The sequence below is a fragment of the Giraffa tippelskirchi genome, chromosome 9 (assembly GCF_054371585.1).
Source record: "Giraffa tippelskirchi isolate mGirTip1 chromosome 9, T2T-mGirTip1v1.2.pri, whole genome shotgun sequence".
Classification (NCBI taxonomy): Eukaryota; Metazoa; Chordata; class Mammalia; order Artiodactyla; family Giraffidae; genus Giraffa; species Giraffa tippelskirchi.
The window spans coordinates 108,971,587-108,991,893 of record NC_137283.1 but is presented as its reverse complement, the minus strand read 5'-3'; the positions used below and the strand labels follow the sequence as shown (position 1 = coordinate 108,991,893).

At 38.4% G+C, this 20,307-nt stretch overlaps 1 protein-coding gene across 2 annotated transcripts in view; it reads right to left on the bottom strand.

Annotated features, from left to right (window-relative positions):
* OSTM1 (osteoclastogenesis associated transmembrane protein 1) overlaps positions 1 to 20,307 on the bottom strand; it is a 42,560-nt gene that overhangs the window by 14,463 nt on the left and 7,790 nt on the right. For both annotated transcript variants that reach the window (XM_081526819.1, XM_081526820.1), the window contains exon 3: positions 4,091 to 4,188. In XM_081526819.1, coding sequence (XP_081382945.1) covers positions 4,091 to 4,188 — 98 coding nt within the window. The remainder of the gene's footprint in view (positions 1 to 4,090; positions 4,189 to 20,307) is intronic.

The window sequence follows — 20,307 nt, the reverse complement described above, 5'->3', positions numbered from 1 at the left end:
GTGACTGAACTGAACTGATACCCCAAAAGGACTGTCCTTGTTTGTAACAGTAAAATATAGAACCAAACAAAAATCTCCATCAATATAAAGACTGACTGACTAAATGGTGGCATGTGTGTGCTGCTGTGTTTAGTCGCTCAGGCATGTCTAATTCTTTGCGACCCCGTGGACTGTTGTCTGCCAGGCTCCTCTGTCCATGGGATTCTCCAGGCAGGAATACTGGAGCAGGTTGCCATGCTCTCTTTCAAGGAATCTTCCCAACCCAAATGGTGGCATAGCCAAACAATAAAAAAGCCCTGTGATGTTTGAAACAAATGAGGAAGTAGGATTCTGGGAAGATGATGACATCAGCATGTGCCCGTCTCCTGATTTCTTTTCTGAAGAGACTCAAGAACAGACAGTAAACTCAGGCCCCTGAAGAGCACTGTAAATTATAAAGGCATGCCACGCACATCTCTTCATGGGAAAGCTGTACGACAGCTATCACACCATTCCCAGGGAACCTAGCTGGCACCACAGTCTCTTGTGACCCTCTAGCACCTGCAACCACCCACTGTCCTCTAGAGATGCGAGGAGCTGGCAAAACAGCCCCACCCTGCCTGCAAGGCCATCCACAAAAAAGCAGTTTCCACACCCACCAAGACAGTCCAGCCTCCCAGAAAAGCTCCCTGTAAACACACACTGACATAAGATGGATTTGGTCTGGAACTTAAACCCACATCCCTGCCTCATCGTTGAGCCAGAAGCTACTGCCACAGCCAATACCATCAATTTCACTGCTACCACCTATCTCTTTAGCTAATTCCCCTCCCCTCTGTAACACACACACACATGCACACACACAGACACACCCCATATAACACTGGCGTTGCCCACACACACACACACACACCCTATAAAACACTGGCGTAACTCAGGCCTCTTCATCACCTCTGTCTACACTCATATCCGAGTCTCCAGGCTTGATCCCATCTGTACCTGATGACTCAAATCTACAGCTCCAGCTCATGCCTCTCCCCGATAATAAATAAACCAATCAACCATTCAATTCAAGAAACAAGAAAAATGACAAAACCAAAGGAATACAGCAGGAACTAATTAGTGCAAAAGCATAAATTAACACATTAAGAAAAATAAAACAGAAACTGATAAAGACAATTGTGGGTTTTCAAAAAGATCAATACAAACGTACCTTCAACAAGCCTAAATAAAATTCAAGGGAAAAAAGGTCTCATAAGTACAGCATTTGAAGTAAGAAAGGAACTGTAGTTACATATATGATAGAAATTTTAAGGAGTAACCAATTACTAAATGCAATGCATTATCCTGGAATGAATCCTGAAACAGAAAAAGGATATTAGTAGGAAAACTGGTGAAATCAGAATGAAGTCTGGCATTTAGTTAAGAGTTATGTACCAATGTTCATTTCTTATTTATGACTAATGTACCATGGTAATATAAGGTGAACATTAGAAGAAACTGGGTCAAGGGTATACAGGAATTCTCTGTATTACCTTTGTAACTTTTCTGTAAATCTAAAATCATTCCAAAATAAAACGTTTTAAAATAGCCAGTTAAAATCTGTAGTGGGGGAAGAAAAGATATAATTCCCAAGGGCACCAAACACTACGTAATAATACCTTGAAACAGGGACTTTTCCAGTGGTCCAGTGGTTAGGAGTCTGCCTTGCAATGTCGGGGATGCGGGTTTGACCCCTGATCAGGGAACGAGGATGCCACATGCCACAGAACGACTAAGCCTGTGCACTACAACCACTGAGTCTGCGTGCTCTGGAGCTTGTGTGCCACAACTAGAGAGTCCATGTGCCACAACAAAAGATCTGGCATGACACAACTAAGACACGCCACAGCCAAACAAATATTTCTTAAAAACAACCTTGAAATAAAGTTAAGAAACATTATAAGGCCTATATGAAATTTAAATAAATAAATAAAACTGCTAGAGAACATTAAAAAATAAAGAATAGTGGTGGCTGCCAGGGGCTAGAGAAGGAGGAAATGGGGAGTTATTGCTTAATATGTACAGAGTTTCAGTTTGAGAAGATGAAAACATTCTGGAGATGGATGGTGGTAGAGTTGTACAACAATGTGAGTGTACTTTAATGCCAATCAACTTTACACTTAAAAACTGTAATGTGGTAAATTTTGTATTGTCTATTTTATTTCAATAAAGAAATAGTGAATATACTGTACTTCTAGATAGGAAAGCTCAATATCATAACATGTCAATTTTTCCCAAATGATAAATCGAAAATGTAATGCAATTCTAATTAAATATCAAAATGATTGACTTTTTTTTGAACTTGGTTCTAAAATTCATTTCATGGATTTATTTAATAAATCCTGTTTTGACAGTCAAGAAGCCATCAGAATAAAAAGTTGTAGCTAAGGCTCACATGTGTGTGTGCTCAATCACTAAGTCATGTCCAACTCTATGACCTCATGGATGTAGCCCACTAGGCTCCTCTGTCCATGGAATTTCCTAGGCAAGAATACTGAAGTGGGTTGCCATTTCCTTCTCCAGGGCATCTTCCCGACCCAGGGATCAAACCCTCATCTCCTGCATTGGCAGGTGTATTCTCTACCATTGAGCCACCAGGGAAGCCCCTAAGCCTCACATCTTACACCAAAATAAATTTCAAATAGATAAATGATGCTTAAATATATAAAACAAAATCCTGAAGGTCCTAAAAGAAATCATAGGAGAAAATTTTTAAATAATTTCAAAGTGGGAAAAGGCCTTCTAGTGTGACACAAAATCCTTAACTCATTAATTCTGATAAATCTAATGACATGAAAATTTAAATTTTCTTCACAACAAAAAGAGAAACATGATAAAAAGACAAACAACAAACCAGGAAAAAAATATTTGAAACCAACATCCCAGGAAAAATGCTAGCTTCCCTAAAGTATATGTATCAGAACTAGTGTTGTTTGGTCTCTAAAACCAAAGCGCTCCCAAATAGGTTTGGTAAATGCTGTATACAATAATCACCATTTGAAGATTTACATAACGTACATTTGTCCACTGAAGCTCTGCAGTCCTGTAGTAAAGCATTTCTCACCTTTATTAACACTAAACCTTTTTTTATGGACTATCTTGCAGAATATATTTTGGGAAACATTTATCTACTATATGTTCATCTAATAAATGTTTTTTATTATACTCAGGGAAATTCATATTTCTGTTATCACATTTATTAAAAAGAAAATCATACATACCTATATCCTAAACATGTTTATACCTATTTGTGTGGATTACTTACTTGATTAAAAGCAAATTTCAAAACTAGGACTTTACCAGAATTCCAGTTTCGCCCTTCACCCCCACCAGGAAAGCTCTAATACTAACATTCAAAGGTCAGAGATGGAGAAAACAAAACCCAATAACTTGGTTTCTTAAAGGCTACCTTTTATATTATAATTCAAAACTCAAAGTTACTTTACTAAACAGAGTCTTTTAAAGTAGGTAAAATATATTTAAGCAAACATTGAGGCAGAGAATAAGCTTCCTATAGACAATCATACTGAACTGCAAAATACATTATTGCATAAACAAAGTCAAAGTAAATTACTGTCAGACAGAACAACATTGTGTTTCAATTAAACAATCACATGCTTCAGTTAATATGTTCATACTCATTAACTCATTGGATCCTGACTACAAAATACCAGAAGGTAGTCAGTGTAGATCTTACTATTCCCACCTTACAAATTAAAAAACTGAAGTTTTGTTGATTTGCCCAAGGGCTAGTGATAGAAGGATTTAGCAGAAATCCAGGTCTACCTCTACACTGTATGTGTAGATAAATATCAACAAGTAATGCTATAAAAATTGGAATTATTTATTATTCATTTGGACAAAACAGCATTTTGCACTGTATGTGTAGATAAATATCAACAAGTAATGCTATAAAAATTGGAATTATTTATTATTCATTTGGACAAAACAGCATTTTGCACTGTATGTGTAGATAAATATCAACAAGTAATGCTATAAAAATTGGAATTATTTATTATTCATTTGGACAAAACAGCATTTTAATGTCAAGTATCATATATAAAAATACCTGAAGGTTATTCTCAAAGCAGGTCAAGGTGTGATTAAATTGGTTGAGGAAGTATACTGTGCTATTTGATAATTCTTCACTTTTGTTCGTTAAACAATCTGTCAAGAAACCAAAAAAGCATATTGATATAACTCAAGCAGTAATTATATACAGTCATTTATCTCATAAGCTGTTACTTTCCATTTTGCACTATTGTAAACCTCTGTTCAAACAAGCATGAGGCATCACACGTTAGGAGAATTTTCCAAATACATGAAACTTACCCCTTTTAGTTTCTGAAAGATTTTTGTTAACATCATAACCATTTTCATGAAAATCTTAATCACATACTCTCCTCTCTTTGTAAAAACAATATATCAAATAAAATTGAAATTGATTTTTGAAAGTGCAAAGTCTTAATCATGAATATCAGTTATCAAATGCTGCCTTAACAGGAGTACTTCAGGCATAAGACCATTTCAGTTCAGTTCAGTTCAGTCGCTCAGTCGTGTCTGACTCTTTGTGACCCCACGAACCGCAGCATGCCAGGCCTCCCTGTCCATCACCAACTCCCGGAGTCTACCCAAACCCATGTCCACTGAGTCGGTGATGCCATCCAACCATCTCATCCTCTGTCGTCCCCTTCTCCTCCTGCCCTCAATCTTTCCAAGCATCAGGCTCTTTTCCAATGAGTCAGCTCTTCGCCTCATCAGGTGGCCAAAGTATTGGAGTTTCAGCTTCAACATCAGTCCTTCCAATGAACACCTAGGACTGATCTCCTTTAGGATGGACTGGTTGGATCTCCTTGCAGTCCAAGGGACTCTCAAGAGTCTTCTCCAACACCACAGTTCAAAAGCAACAATTCTTCGGCACTCAGCTTTCTTTACAGTCCAACTCTCACATCCATACATGACCACTGGAAAAACCATAGCCTTGACTAGACGGACCTTTGTGGGCAAAATAATGTCTCTGCTTTTTAATATGCTGTTTAGGTTGGTCATAACTTTCCTTCCAAGGAGTAAGTGTCTTTTAATTTCATGGCTGCAATCACCATCTGCAGTGATTTTGGAGCCCTCCAAAATAAAGTCTGTCACTGTTTCCACTGTTTCCCCATCTATTTGCCCTGAAGTGATGGGACTGGATGCCATGATCTATCTGCGTTAATTTCAGCTAAATGCATATGCTTTTTGATCCTTTTCTGTGTTAAATTTAGTAGTTCTGGGTCTCTTCCATCTCCACTAGTAGGCCAGTTATTGCATTAAAGAGGATAATTTTTTTAAATCTGCTTTTTCTAATCTATTGTGAGTTGGGAGACCAGAGAAACAAGCTGGTGATAATTTTGCATAAAATACTGATAAAGGGACTTACAAGTAACATCTGGAAATAAATACAATTGTTTCACATCTTTCTAAAAATCTCACATAAATGATATTCCTCTGTAACTTGCTACTCTCACTTAGTATTAGCTCAGATTAATTCCTTTGAATTATTTTATATGCATGAATACAGCACAATGTATTTATCTATTGCCCCTCCTAGGATGAACCTATTCCTTATCCTGTTTGTGCTCTTATTCCTCATCCTCTCCCTGTGCTCTCAGATTACTCTCTGGGATCCAGGTTCAAGTGCCTGGCGTCACGTCCTAGAACTCACGGTCAGCCATTTCAATCTCACTCTCCTAGAATCCTTGTTCTCTTTACGTCCCACATAACCATGAGTATTAATATCTTAAGCCTTCATTATCTTCCCAAGTGGTGCAGTGGTAAAGAATCTGCCTGCCAATACAGAAGCCTGGGTTGGGAAGATCCCCCGGAGTAGGAAATGACAACCCACTGCAGTATTCTTGCCTGGAAAATTCCATGGACAGAGGAGCTGGTGGGCTACAGTCCACGGGGTCACAAAGAGTCAGCCACAATTGAGCAACTGAGCACACACACAAAACTTTTCTCTATTCCCAACTGTAGTTGTAGAACGCTACTACAAAAAATTCTGAAGTTATAATGAGGGGACTCAACTCAAACTAATGTCAGAGTCACAAAACAATCCTTGTAGATGCCCTGCCAATTATTCCACAAGAGATATTAAAATATTTTCTATTCTCTAGTACTCAACCATACTCTTGTTCCTCTTAAATTCAACTGACAGCTGCACATTATACCCACTCAGGGCCATCTATTATTATCTTTCAACTGGGAGTGGAGAGACAGGATAGAAGGCTGTTGCAACTATCCAGGAGAAAGGTGGCAATGCAAACAAAAAGAAATCAATCTTTGAAATGGAGAAGGCTCTAACTTAAATCTACGTAACAAATCTTACTAAGCAATCTTGTTTACCATACTTTACTGGTCACTTCCCCATAACTTGCCTCCTACATCCAGAAGGCTGAAATCCCTTCCTCTGATTAGCCTAAGATGGTATATAAACCCCAATTCTAACAATCCCTTTGAGTTCCTCACTGGGTGCTCCCAAGCGTACATGTGCAATGCACATGTTAATAAACTTCTGATTATTTTTTCTTGTTACTCCATCTCTGGCCAGTCTAATTAGAGAGTTCCACTCAGAGAACCTAAAATGGGTAAAGGAAAAAAATTTTTTCCGTCCCCTTGAGCAGACATTAGGGTAAGACACACTATGCCATATATTCACTATTACAAACAACAATCACTACAATGAAAGATAATGTTAACTGAGTAGTTGCTATGTTCCAAGTGCCATGCCTCTACTTTAAACACATTCACTCAATTCTTACAACAATGTTATAAGGAAAGGTGGTGGTGGTGGTTTAGTTGCCAAGTCATGTCCAATTCTTGCAACTCCATAGACTATAGCCTGCCAGGCTCCTCTGTCCATGAGATTTCTCAGGCAAGAACACCGCAGTGGGTTGCCATTTTCTTTTCCAGGGAATGTTCTGGAGCCAGGGATCGAACTCATATCATTGCAGGCAGTCTCCTGCATTCCAGGTGGATTCTTTATCACTGAGCTACCAGGGAAGCCATGAGGCAAGAACTATTATTGTTTGCACTTTCTAAATAAGGAACAGAGGCTGAGAGAAATTAAGGAAGTTGCCAAGGTCACACGACTGATAAGTAAAAACCAGTAATTGCTACTCAGTCTGATTCCTAAGCCTGCACTTTCAAACACTGCCAACACAAAATATTCACATCTACACTCTAAACAATTAAAGTTTAATATGGGTAATTAATAAATACACGCCTCCACTCCTCCACCCACCGCCCACAGGTTTCCCTAGAGACTTCTTACACCATGCAGGGATTCAGGCAGTTGCTACCAACTGCTCGGTGCTGGCAAATAAGACGAAGCCTAAAACTGGTGAACAGGGCAGCAACTAGTACATTAAGACTCCTTTATGCAAACTGGAAAAAGACATTGCCTTTGGGTAGTTTACAAAAAAGTGCTTCTACCTCCAGAAGCTGAGCTGGAATCCAGCTCCATTCACCTGCTCACATGGGCCAATAGTGTACGACCTGGTCTGTACCTGGGGTCCTGCTGATGAACCTATTCCAAGAGTCTTTCCCTCTCTAAATTCACATACTCTACATTCTCTGCAGCTTTGTCTTCTCAAGTGTGTAAGTCCTGTTCTGATCATTCACCTTATCATTTGAAAATCTGAGGGATCACTTCACAAATTAGGAAACAGCCAGAGAAATAAGATGATATACTGAAGATCATACATCAAGTTAGTAAGTCATTAAAATACAAAATATACTTGTCAGGCTCTTAATTAAGTTTATCTCAATGATACCATTTTTTCTTTACTATTTAAAAACGTTACTCTTTCTATTGGCTTTCAAAAAGTTTACACACTAAATTCGTAAAAAAAATAATAACACAAGCCTCTCTTAATCTTGGTTTAACATCATCACAAAGTAGCCTTCAATCTTTTTACACATGAGGTAGAATATATATAAATAAAAACAAACAGTTACAAATGTGTATAATATTAGTATATGGGCTAATGAGATTGAAGTGGTTTAATTACAGTTTTTGTAGTTGACATTTTATAGGGAGGTAGAGGGAATAAAATTTCACCTACAACAATTGTACGTCTGTATATAATGAGCCATGTCATGGCAATGGACATGTATGATATAGGGGGTGGGTGTATGCCCCTGTATTGCCATACAAAAGTTTTCTAAAGCATGAATATGAGAGTGCAACAGCAATTTCTTCTATACAAAATATGTAACTGAAGTAATTTCTTTATAAAAAGGTAATTTATAGAATGAAAAATAAAAACAAAAGAAAAAATAATTTAAAAAAAGAAGCTTCTCTGAACAACAAAGAACTTAATTCCTCTTATTTTACTAACAGCCATTCTTTTTCATTTGAAATAATTTGAAAATTAAACTAAAATCTAATATAGACCAGTCATCTTATTAAGTACTGTATTAATGCAGCACTATCAAAAATCTTTCAGTGATCATTAGTGATATTATAAAGCACCAAGGAGTTCACTTACATAATGAGATTAAAAATGTCTTCATTATTAAAGAGCTCTGACTTTCTGATCTAAAACAAAGGAACTCTAGTGAAATTCCTCTTTTACCCTTTTGTAAGAATTGGGAACATAATGTTACAAGCAGCGAGAAGCTATACAGTTTAGAAATTAGTAAGTTAAGAAATATTAGTAATAATAAAGCTTCCTATAAGCACTATAAGTGAAGTGGTCATTATGAATTTTCCTCATCTCAGATAATCAACGCAGCCTCATCAAGGACAGATAAGCAGTTTCTAGCTCAGTGAGGGCTCAGGCATCAGCTCAAGAGGCATTCTTAAAGGTGTTAAGGGTTCAGGTTAAGACCTTACACAGAAACCTACTAAATATCATAACAGGAATTATGTATGCATCCTCAGATAAAAGTATTTGACATCTATCAGGAGTTTGTATAAGGATCTCTGCTGTTTTTCAAAACTAGTTTTATAGAGAAAAACAGAGACAATCACCAATTTCTGAAAAATAGGGTAAGCTTCAGAAAATATAGCATTAAAGTATGGCAACTTTTTACCTAAACAACACAATTAAGCTTAATAAGTATGAAAATAGGATATCTAAAGTTATAAGATATAAATGTGAGTCTAATGCTTAGTATGCTACCATTTGACTAAAACATGGGAAAGATGGGTTCCAATTAATTGACCTTCTTGTTCACTTTTTTTTTTGAGATTTATTTATTTATTTTTGGCTCTGCTCGGTCTTCATTTTGGAGCATGGCCTCTAGGGCACGCAGGCTTCAGGAGTTGTGGTGCTCAGGCTTAGTTGCTTCGAGGCATGTGGCATCTTCCTGGACCAGGGATGGAACCCTGGTTAACTATTAAGTTTTATTATTGATTTTTAAAGAATCAAGACAAAAAGTAAAGAGTGGCAGAATATGCCTTTCTAAAATAGGCTTATCTGCCATAAGGATTATTTTGAGCTGAAGGCACTTGGAAAACAGCCAATGCAGTGATAAGCTTTCTATGAATTTCCCTTTATCTGCCTGAAGACGGAGCTTCCAAAAGAAACTCAATTGTCATAAATCTCTTCTCCAGGAGTTTCATCACCTAGGGAAGATTTTCTCCTATCAGGGGAAAGGAGACCAGTCGAACAGAATGGCGAGTCCAGAAATAAATTCCTGCATATATAGTCAACTATGGGTCGACATTCTAGGAATCAGCGAACTACGATGGACTGGAATGCGTGAATTTAACTCAGAGGACCATTGTAGCTACTACTGTGGGCAAGAATCCCTTAGAAGAAATGGAGTAGCCATCATGGTCAACAAAAGAGTCCGAAAGGCAGTACTTGGATGCAATCTCAAAAACGATAGAATGATCTCTGTTCGTTTCCAAGGCAAACCATTCAATATCACGGTAATCCAAGTCTATGCCCCGACCAGTAACGCCGAAGAAGCTGAAGTTGAACGGTTCTATGAAGACCTACAAGACCTTTTAGAACTAACACCCAAAAAAGACGTCATTTTCATTATAGGGGACTGGAATGCAAAAGTAGGAAGTCAAGAAACACTGGCGTAACAGGCAAATTTGGCCTTGGAGTACAGAATGAAGCAGAGCAAAGGCTAATAGAGTTTTGCCAAGAGAACACAGTGGTAATAGCAAACACCCTCTTCCAACAACACAAGAGAAGACTCTACATGTGGACATCACCAGATGGTCAACACCGAAATCAGACTGATAATATTCCTTGCAGCCAAAGATGGAGAAACTCTATAGTCAGCAAAAACAAGACCGGGAGCAGACTGTGGCTCAGATCATGAACTGCTTATTGCCAAATTCAGACTTAAATTGAAGAAAGTAGGGAAAACCACTAGTCCATTCAGGTGTGACGTAGACCAAATCCCTTATGAGTATACACTAGAAGTGACAAATAGATTTAAGGGACTAGATCTGACAGACAGAGTGCCTGATGAACTATGGACAGAGGTTTGTGACATTGTACAGGAGACAGGGATCAAGACAATCCCCATGGAAAAGAAATGCAAAAAAGCAAAATGGCTGTCTGAGGAGGCCTTACAGATAGCTGGGAAGAGAAGAGAAGGGAAAAGCAAAGGAGAAAAGGAAAGATATTCCCATCTGAATGCAGAATTCCAAAGAGGAGAGATAAGAAAGCCTTCCTCAGCGATCAATGCAAAGAAATAGAGGAAAACAACAGATTGGGAAAGACTAGAGAGCTCTTCAAGAAAATTAGAGATACCAAAGGAACATTTCATGCAAAGATAGGCTCAATAAAGGACAGAAATGGTATGGACCTAACAGAAGCAGAAGATATTAAGAAGAGGTGGCAAGAATACACAGAAGAACTGTACAAAAAAGATCTTCACGACCCAGATAATCACGATGGTGTGATCACTCACCTAGAGCCAGACATCCTGGAATGTGAAGTCAAGTGGGCCTTAGGAAGCATCACTACGAACAAAGCTAGTGGAGGTGATGGAATTCCAGTTGAGCTATGTCAAATCCTCAAAGACGATGCTGTGAAAGTGCTGCACTCGATATGCCAGCAAATTTGGAAAATTCAGCAATGGCCACAGGACTGGAAAAGGTCAGTTTTCGTTCCAATCCCAAAGAAAGGCAATGCCAAAGAATGCTCAAACTACCGCACAATTGCACTCATCTCACATGCTAGTAAAGTAATGCTCAAAATTCTCCAAGCCAGGCTTCAGCAATACGTGAACCGTGAACTTCCAGATGTTCAAGCTGGTTTTAGAAAAGGCAGAGGAACCAGAGATCAAATTGCCAATATCCACTGGATCATTGAAAAAGCAAGAGAGTTCCAGAAAAACATCTATTTCTGCTTTATTGACTATGCCAAAGCCTTTGACTGTGTGGATCACAATAAACTGTGGAAAATTCTGAAAGAGATGGGAATACCAGACCATCTGACCTGTCTCTTGAGAAACCTGTATGCAGGTCAGGAAGCAACAGTTAGAACTGGACATGGAACAACAGACTGGTTCCAAATAGGAAAAGGAGTACGTCAAGGCTGTATACTGTCACCCTGCTTATTTAACTTATATGCAGAGTACATCATGAGAAACGCTGGGCTGGAAGAAACACAAGCTGGAATCAACATTGCCGGGAGAAATACCAATAACCTCAGATATGCAGATGACACCACCCATATGGCAGAAAGTGAAGAAGAACTAAAGAGCCTCTTGATGAAGGTGAAAGAGGAGAGTGAAAAAGTTGGCTTAAAGCTCAGTGTTCAGAAAACTAAGATCATGGCATCTGGTCCCATCACTTCATGGGAAATAGATGGGGAAACAGTGGAAACATGGTCAGACTTTATTTTTTGGGGCTCCCAAATCACTGCTGATGGTGACCGCAGCCATGAAATTAAAAGACACTTACTCCTTGGAATGAACGTTATGGCCAACCTAGATAGCATATTTAAAAGCAGAGACATTACTTTGCCAACAAAAGTCCGTCTAGTCAAGGCTATGGTTTTTCCTGTGATCATGTATGGATGTGAGAGTTGGACGGTGAAGAAACCTGAGCGCCGAAGAATTGATGCTTTTGAACTGTGGTGTTGGAGAAGACTCCTGAGAGTCCCTTGGACTGTAAGGAGATCCAATCAATCCATCCTAAAAGAGATCAATCCCGGGTGTTCATTGGAAGGTCTGATGTTGAAGCTGAAACTCCAATACTTTGGCCACCTCATGCGAAGAGTTGACTCACTGGAAGAGACCCTAATGCTGGGTAGGATTGAGGGCAGGAGGAGAAGGGGATGACAGAGGATGAGATGGTTGGATGGCATCACTGACTCGATGGACATGGGTTTGGGTAGACTCCGGGAGTTGGTGATGGACAGAGAGGCCTGGCGTGCTGCAATTCATGGGGTCGCAAAGAGTCGTACACGACTGAGCGACTCAACTGAACTGATGGGCTTCCCTGGTGCCTCAGCAGTGAAGAATCTGTCTGCAATGTGGGAGACCCCTGCAGTGCAGAGACCCGGGTTTGATCCCTGGGTTGAGAAGATCCCCTGGAGAAGGAAATGGCATCCCACTCCAGTATTCTTGCATGAGCTGAAAGCATAGAAACAGAGTGGAATGGTGATTATCAAAAGGGTAGTGGGTGGGGTAAAAGGGGGTGGTTGGTCAAAGGGTGCAAACCTCCAGTTGTATGATGAGACAAGTTCTGGGGATCTAATGTACAGAATGGTGATTTTAGTTAGCAATATTGTATTTTATACTTGAAAGTTGCTAAGAGAATAAATTTTAAGTATTCTCATCACACACACACACACACACACACACACGCACACATACACTGGTAATCATGTGACATGTTAGAGGTGTTTGTTATCCAACACTATGGTGGTAATCATTCTGTAGTATGTAATTGTATCAAATCAACACATTGTACAACTTAAAAATGTAAACAATGTTACATGTCAATTACATCTCAAAAAAGTTGAAGAAAAAAGTAAAAAACAAAGTACCAAAAACTACCGATGAGACCATGACTTGCTTTATGGTAGGATCTCAATAACCAGGCTATCCTTATGTCAACAATACACAGCTTTAAAATTGTGAAGAGAAATCCTTGATATATTTTCTTTACCTCTTAGCAGTCATTCTCCTCAAAAATTAATTTTCATGTTACTTGTAATGTGAATTGGAAGAGTTGTATTAACATTTCTTTTGATTTTAATTTCCCAAAACTCATTTCTAACAAAGACCAATATTATTCAAAGACACAGAAATTTTAAATATAAAACAGATGGTAGTGGTAGTGGATGGTACTCTTTTTAAAAATTTTTTATTTTATATTGGAGTATAGAGATGGATAGATAGCGTCACTGACTTAATGGATATGAGTTTGAGCAAACTCTGGGAGACAGTGAAGGACAGGGAAGCGAAGCGTGCTGCAGTTCATGGGGTCGCTAAGAGATGGACATGTCTTAATGACTGAACAACAACAACAGTGGTAGATTAACAGTGTTGTTTTAGAATGGCACTCTCTTTTGTTGAGTTTCTAGCCTTCCTTTCATCAAGTAGTAATGGCAAAGACTAGGTACCAACCCACAGCTAGGTCAAATAGAAGTAAAGGTGATTTTGGCAATGTATTAATTTTAAAAATATTCTTTTAAACAATATTTTAGCTTTTACACTTTTACATGTTTATATTTTTAATAGTTATTTTTAAAAACCCTAACCCCCCCTTTGGAGAAGGAAATGGCACCCCACTCCAGTGTTCTTGCCTGGAAAATCCCATGGACGGGGGAGCCTGGTAGGCTGCAGTCCATGGGGTCGCTAAGAGTCGGACACGACTGAGCGACTTCACTTTCACTTTTCACTCTCATGCATTGGAGAAGGAAATGGCAACCCACTCCAGTGTTCTTGCCTGGAGAATCCCAGGGACGGGGGAGCCTGATGGGCTGCCGTCTATGGGGTCGGACACGACTGAAGCAATTTAGCAGCAACCCCCCCTTAAATTAACTTTAAAAGGTTTTTAAACTATATAATTATAGTTTTACATTTTCTTAGCATAGAAGATAAAAAAAGAATAGTCATTTTGTATCAGAAGACACATTCCTACAAAATGGATCACATATTGGTTTAAGTTTCAGTTAAAAGCAAGTTTTAAAAACACATCAGTAATTTTTGTTCATCCTTTGCAATTTTTTTCCTTCCCATTTTATCTTTTAGATGCCAGACGGAATAGACTCCAGATTAGTTATCATTAAAGGTCTCTATTGCTGGCATCACTTATCAACTCTGTATTTGTAAATTTAATAACTAGATCACCACACCAAGTTAACTGAGATAAAAGGAATCATGGCTTGTATTTAACAATTTTATACAAACTCTGAGAAAATTGACCAGTCTTTTGTGTTTAAATAAAAAGGCAAATAATCTAGATTTTTGAATATTTATATTGCGCTTTTTATGTATATGCTGTAGGGGAGGAAAAGTAATTTTCCTTCTACCCTTCTAAGTTCTTAGCTGGGACCCCTGTAACAAAAGACAGATCAGTAGGAGAAAAACAAAGAGAAGTTTGTTAACTTGTATATCTCACATATATGCGGAAGACACAAAACGAAACTGAGTAACTCAAAGAGGTAGTTTAGAATTTAGGCTTGAAAATAATCTTCAGGTTAAAACAAAGAAAGATGGGTGCAGAGGAGGTCAGTGGTGAAGTGACTAGGAAAAGTGACGTAAACAAGTACAAGGTTATGCAGGTTTATGTCCCTGCTTTCTCCATTTACAAGATTTTCTTATGATTTAAAGTCATCGTTTTCTTCCTGGTGCAGAGACGGAGACACTCTTATAAACTGAGATTTCCTTTATAAATATAAATTTCTAAACTAAATGGTTATTTCTACTCAGTTTTCAGAGCTTCTTCCGTGTCTACTGTTTCTCAAAATAATAAGCTTAAAATAACCCTCACGCCAAACAGGCATATTTTCAGTTCAGTTCAGTCGCTCAGTCGTGTACGACTCTTTGCGACCCCATGAATTGCAGCACGCCAAGCCTCTCTGTCCATCACCAACTCCCGGAGTCTACCCAAACCCATGTCCATCGAGTCAGTGATGCCATCCAACCATCTCATCCTCTGTCATCCCCTTCTCCTCCCGCCCCCAATCCTACCCAGCATTAGGGTCTTTTCCAATGAGTCAACCCTTCGCATGAGGTGGCCAAAGTATTGGAGTTTCAGCTTCAACATCAGGCCTTCCAATGAACAACCAGGATTGATCTCTTTTAGGATGGATTGATTGGATCTCCTTGCAGTCCAAGGGACTCTCAGGAGTCTTCTCCAACACCACAGTTCAAAAGCATCAATTCTTCAGCACTCAGCTTTCTTCACCATCCAACTCTCACATCCATACATGACGACTGGAAAAACCATAGCCTTGACTAGACGGACTTTTGTTGGCAAAGTAATGTCTCTGCTTTTAAATATGCTATCTAGGTTGGCCATAACCTTCCTTCCAAGGAGTAAGTGTCTTTTAATTTCATGGCAGCGGTCACCAACAGCAGTGATTCTGGAGCCCCAAAAAATAAAGTCTGACCATGTTTCCACTGTTTCCCCGTCTATTTCCCATGAAGTGATGGGACCAGATGCCATGATCTTAGTTTTCTGAACACTGAGCTTTAAGCCAACTTTTTCACTCTCCTCTTTCACCTTCATCAAGAGGCTCTTTAGTTCTTCTTCACTTTCTGCCATAAGGGTGGTGCCATCTGCATATCTGAGGTTATTGGTATTTCTCCCGGCAATGTTGATTCCAGCTTGTGTTTCTTCCAGCCCAGCGTTTCTCATGATGTACTCTGCATATAAGTTAAATAAGCAGGGTGACAGTATACAGCCTTGACGTACTCCTTTTCCTATTTGGAACCAGTCTGTTGTTCCATGTCCAGTTCTAACTGTTGCTTCCTGACCTGCATACAGGTTTCTCAAGAGACAGGTCAGATGGTCTGGTATTCCCATCTCTTTCAGAATTTTCCACAGTTTATTGTGATCCACACAGTCAAAGGCTTTGGCATAGTCAATAAAGCAGAAATAGATGTTTTTCTGGAACTCTCTTGCTTTTTCAATGATCCAGTGGATATTGGCAATTTGATCTCTGGTTCCTCTGCCTTTTCTAAAACCAGCTTGAACATCTGGAAGTTCACGGTTCACGTATTGCTGAAGCCTGGCTTGGAGAATTTTGAGCATTACTTTACTAGCATGTGAGATGAGTGCAATTGTGCGGTAGTTTGAGCATTCTTTGGCATTGCCTTTCTTTGGGATTGGAACGAAAACTGACCTTTTCCAGTCCTGTGGCCATTGCTGAATTTTCCAAATTTGCTGGCATATCGAGTGCAGCACTTTCACAGCATCGTCTTTGAGGATTTGACATAGCTCAACTGGAATTCCATCACCTCCACTAGCTTTGTTCGTAGTGATGCTTCCTAAGGCCCACTTGACTTCACATTCCAGGATGTCTGGCTCTAGGTGAGTGATCACACCATCGTGATTATCTGGGTCGTGAAGATCTTTTTTGTACAGTTCTTCTGTGTATTCTTGCCACCTCTTCTTAATATCTTCTGCTTCTGTTAGGTCCATACCATTTCTGTCCTTTATTGAGCCTATCTTTGCATGAAATGTTCCTTTGGTATCTCTAATTTTCTTGAAGAGCTCTCTAGTCTTTCCCAATCTGTTGTTTTCCTCTATTTCTTTGCACTGATCGCTGAGGAAGGCTTTCTTATCTCTCCTTGCTATTCTTTGGAACTCTGCATTCAGATGGGAATATCTTTCCTTTTCATATTTTGGCCTCCTACAATACAAAATGACAACATCCTAGGCAAACTTCTGATCAGACACAAATTTATTTAAAATTATAGTGTGACATGATTGCTTTCTTCCATTTTATCAAAAGAGTAAATATTATTTGTATTTGTTCTTTTATCTATTTCTAAAGGCCAAAGATTTAAAACAAACAATGACCGAATAGGTAACAAATGGATTTTAAGTACAAGGTAAACAGAAACCTGGGGATTCCCAGGTGGCACTAGTGGTAAAGAATCTGCCTGCCAATACAGGAGACACAAGAAACGCGGGTTTGATCCCTAGGTCCACAAGATCCCCTGGAGAAGGGAACGGCATCCTGATCTGGTATTCTTGCCTGGAGAATCCCATGGACAGAGAGAGGAGCCTCGTGGACTACATTCTATGGGGTCGCAAAGAGTCAGATATGACTGAGTGACTTAGCACGCAAGTGTGCACGCACACACACACACACAAACACAGAGAAGCCTATAGCATCATTTATAAAGAAAATAAAAGAGTGAGGATATCATGAAATCAGTGGTTTAATAGATTTGGTTGCTAAAGATGTGATTGTCTCAGAACCTGATGCCTGATTCCTGATCATTGCTGAGGATTAACATTAGAAAATGTGCAACTTTATTAAAGACTTTTTTTTCACATTATCTACTTTTAATTTTATGTAGCACTGATAGAAAAAAAAGAACATTTTACATTTATATTTTTAGTAAAAGACTATAATAATGTAAAAGACTATATGTTTTCTATAATATCAAACATGTATATAGCATAAACATTAAACTTTGTAGGGCTAAAATGTATCTATAGTTCTTAAAATGGAGACTGTGCAATGAATTTATAGCACTTTAAAAACAAAATTAGGCCTTAACTCATGAATACAGTCTTTTCTTAAAGCCTTCTGATTTTAGTTCCACACTCCTGATCTGTAACTCCTTTACACTTTCTGAGCCTTCATTCTATCTCACAAGGCTTATTGTGAATTTCAAATGAGCCACATGTTATGAAATTGAGAAATATTATTTAACTGCTGACTTATTACTCACCTTCTTTAGCTCATTTTTCCTGTTCTTCAAATTTCTTTTCTCACTACTTTGTAAGAAAACACTATGTTGCTCAAGTAACCATGCTTTGTTAAATTTTGGTGAAAATTACAAAGTTTTTTGAACAATTCTTTAAAATTTTCAGAAAATGTTCATAATATCTTTATTAAGCAGATTTCAGAGAACATAATTAGAAGTGTTTCCAGGTAATTTGGTAGAGATTATTCATTTCTAGATAAGATAATTATTTTAGAATGAATGCCCAAGGGAAAACTGCTGAGGAGTATAAAGTTATAAAACTATTTTATTTCCATACAAAATACAGAATATAAATTGTGATAAATTTTAAAATGTGAAACAATGAATGGAAGACAATTTTTTTGATGCATAATCTGGGAAAAGAAAATAGCCAATTTTTCTAATTACATCTAACATACAAATAATCACAGCAGATTTGGACAATCTGTCAAGTTTTTTTTAATTTTATGTATTTTTGACTAGGTATTAAATGCACATGGTATATAATCCAAAGGATACAAATGTAAGTAGAATGAAACCTAAGTCTTTCTTTCTTTCCTGCCCACCTAGCTATATAATTCTCCAAAAGATGTCATACTCTTCTGCATCCTGCTTGGCCATGCATCTTGGGCAAATTAATTTTAATTAGGGAGTAAACATTTCATCTTTTCTTCAGAAGTTAAATCAAGGAATATTTTCAAGATAGGATGCCTCATAGAAAAACAAAGGCACCCTAAGAATTTATTCTAAAGAGTTTTATACCTGTCATACTGAGTAAATATGCAACAAAATGTTTTTTTCCTTTTTTAGAAAATAACTAGAGAAGAAAGCTTCTTTGAATTGGTAAATTCATTACAAAATACCTTTGAGAGAAAAGATGCTTTACCTCTCACATATATAAATTGAGTAACATCAGTCAAATTCTTAAAGAGATGGGAATATTAGACCACCTTACCTGTCTCCTGAGAAGCCTGTATGCAGGACAAGAAGCAACAGTTAGAACTGGACATGGAACAATGGATGGCTTCAAAATTGGGAAAGGAGTACATCAACGCTGTATATTGTTACCCTGCTTATTTAACTTGTACATCATGTACAATGTTGGGATGACTCACAAGCTGGAATCAAAATTTCTGGGAGAAATATTAACAATCTCAGACATGCAGATGATACCACTTTAATTAGAGAAAGTGAAAAGGAACTAAAGAGTCTCTTGATGAAGGTGAAAGAAAAGAGTGAAAAAGTTGGCTTAAAACTCAACATTCAAAAAACTAAAATCATGGCATCCAGTCCTATCATTTCATAACAAATAGATGTGGGGAAAGTGGAAACAGTAACAGATTTTATTTTCTTGGGCTCCAAAATCACTATGGACAGTGACTGCAGCCATGAGATTAAAAGACTCTTGCTCCTTGGAAAGAAAGCTGTGACAAACCTAGACAGCATATTAAAAAGCAGAGACATCACTTTGCCAACAAAGGTCTGTATAGTCAAAGCTATGGTTTTTCTAAAGTAGTCATGTACAAATGTTGAGAGCTGGGCCAGAAAGAAGGCTGAGCACCAAAAAATTGATACTTTTGAACTGTGGTGCTGGAGAAGACTCTTGTGAATCCCTTGGACAGCAAGGAGATCAAACCAGTCAATCTTAAAGGAAATCAACTCCGAATATTCATTGGAAGGACTGATGATGAAGCTCCAATACTTTGGCCACCTGACACAAAGAGCCAACTCATTGGAAAAGACCCTGATGCTGGGAAAGATTGAGGGGAAGAGGAGAAGGGGGTGACAGAGGATGAGATGGTTGGATGGCATCACTGACTCAATGAAAATGAGTTGAGCAAACTCTGGGAAATGGTGAAGAACAGGGAAGCCTGGGGTGCTGCAGTTCATGGGGTCACAAAGAGTTAGAGATGACTTAGCAACTGAACAACATCAGTCAAAAGAAGTGAACCCCAACATATACCCCATTTATTCTAATGAACTGATTTTAAATTATTTGCAATAACATATATTTTAGTTCAGTTGGTAAAGAATCTACCTGCAATGCAGGAGACCCCAGTTTGATTCCTGGGTCAGGAAGATCCGCTGGAGAAGTGATAGGCTACCTACTCCAGTGTTCTTGAGCTTCTCTTGTGGCTCAGCTGGTAAAGAATCTGCCTGCAATGCAGGAGACCCGGGTTTGATCCCTGGGTTGGGAAGATCCTTGAAGAAGTGAAAGCCTACCCAATTCCAGTATTCTGGCCTAGAGAATTCCATGGACTATATAGTCCATGGGGTTGCAAAGAGTTGAACACGACTAAGAGACTTTCACTTCACTCACTTCACCTATCAATGGATTTTTGTGAAGGGTTTAATAATACTTAAAAACAGCACTTCTGTATATGTTAAACA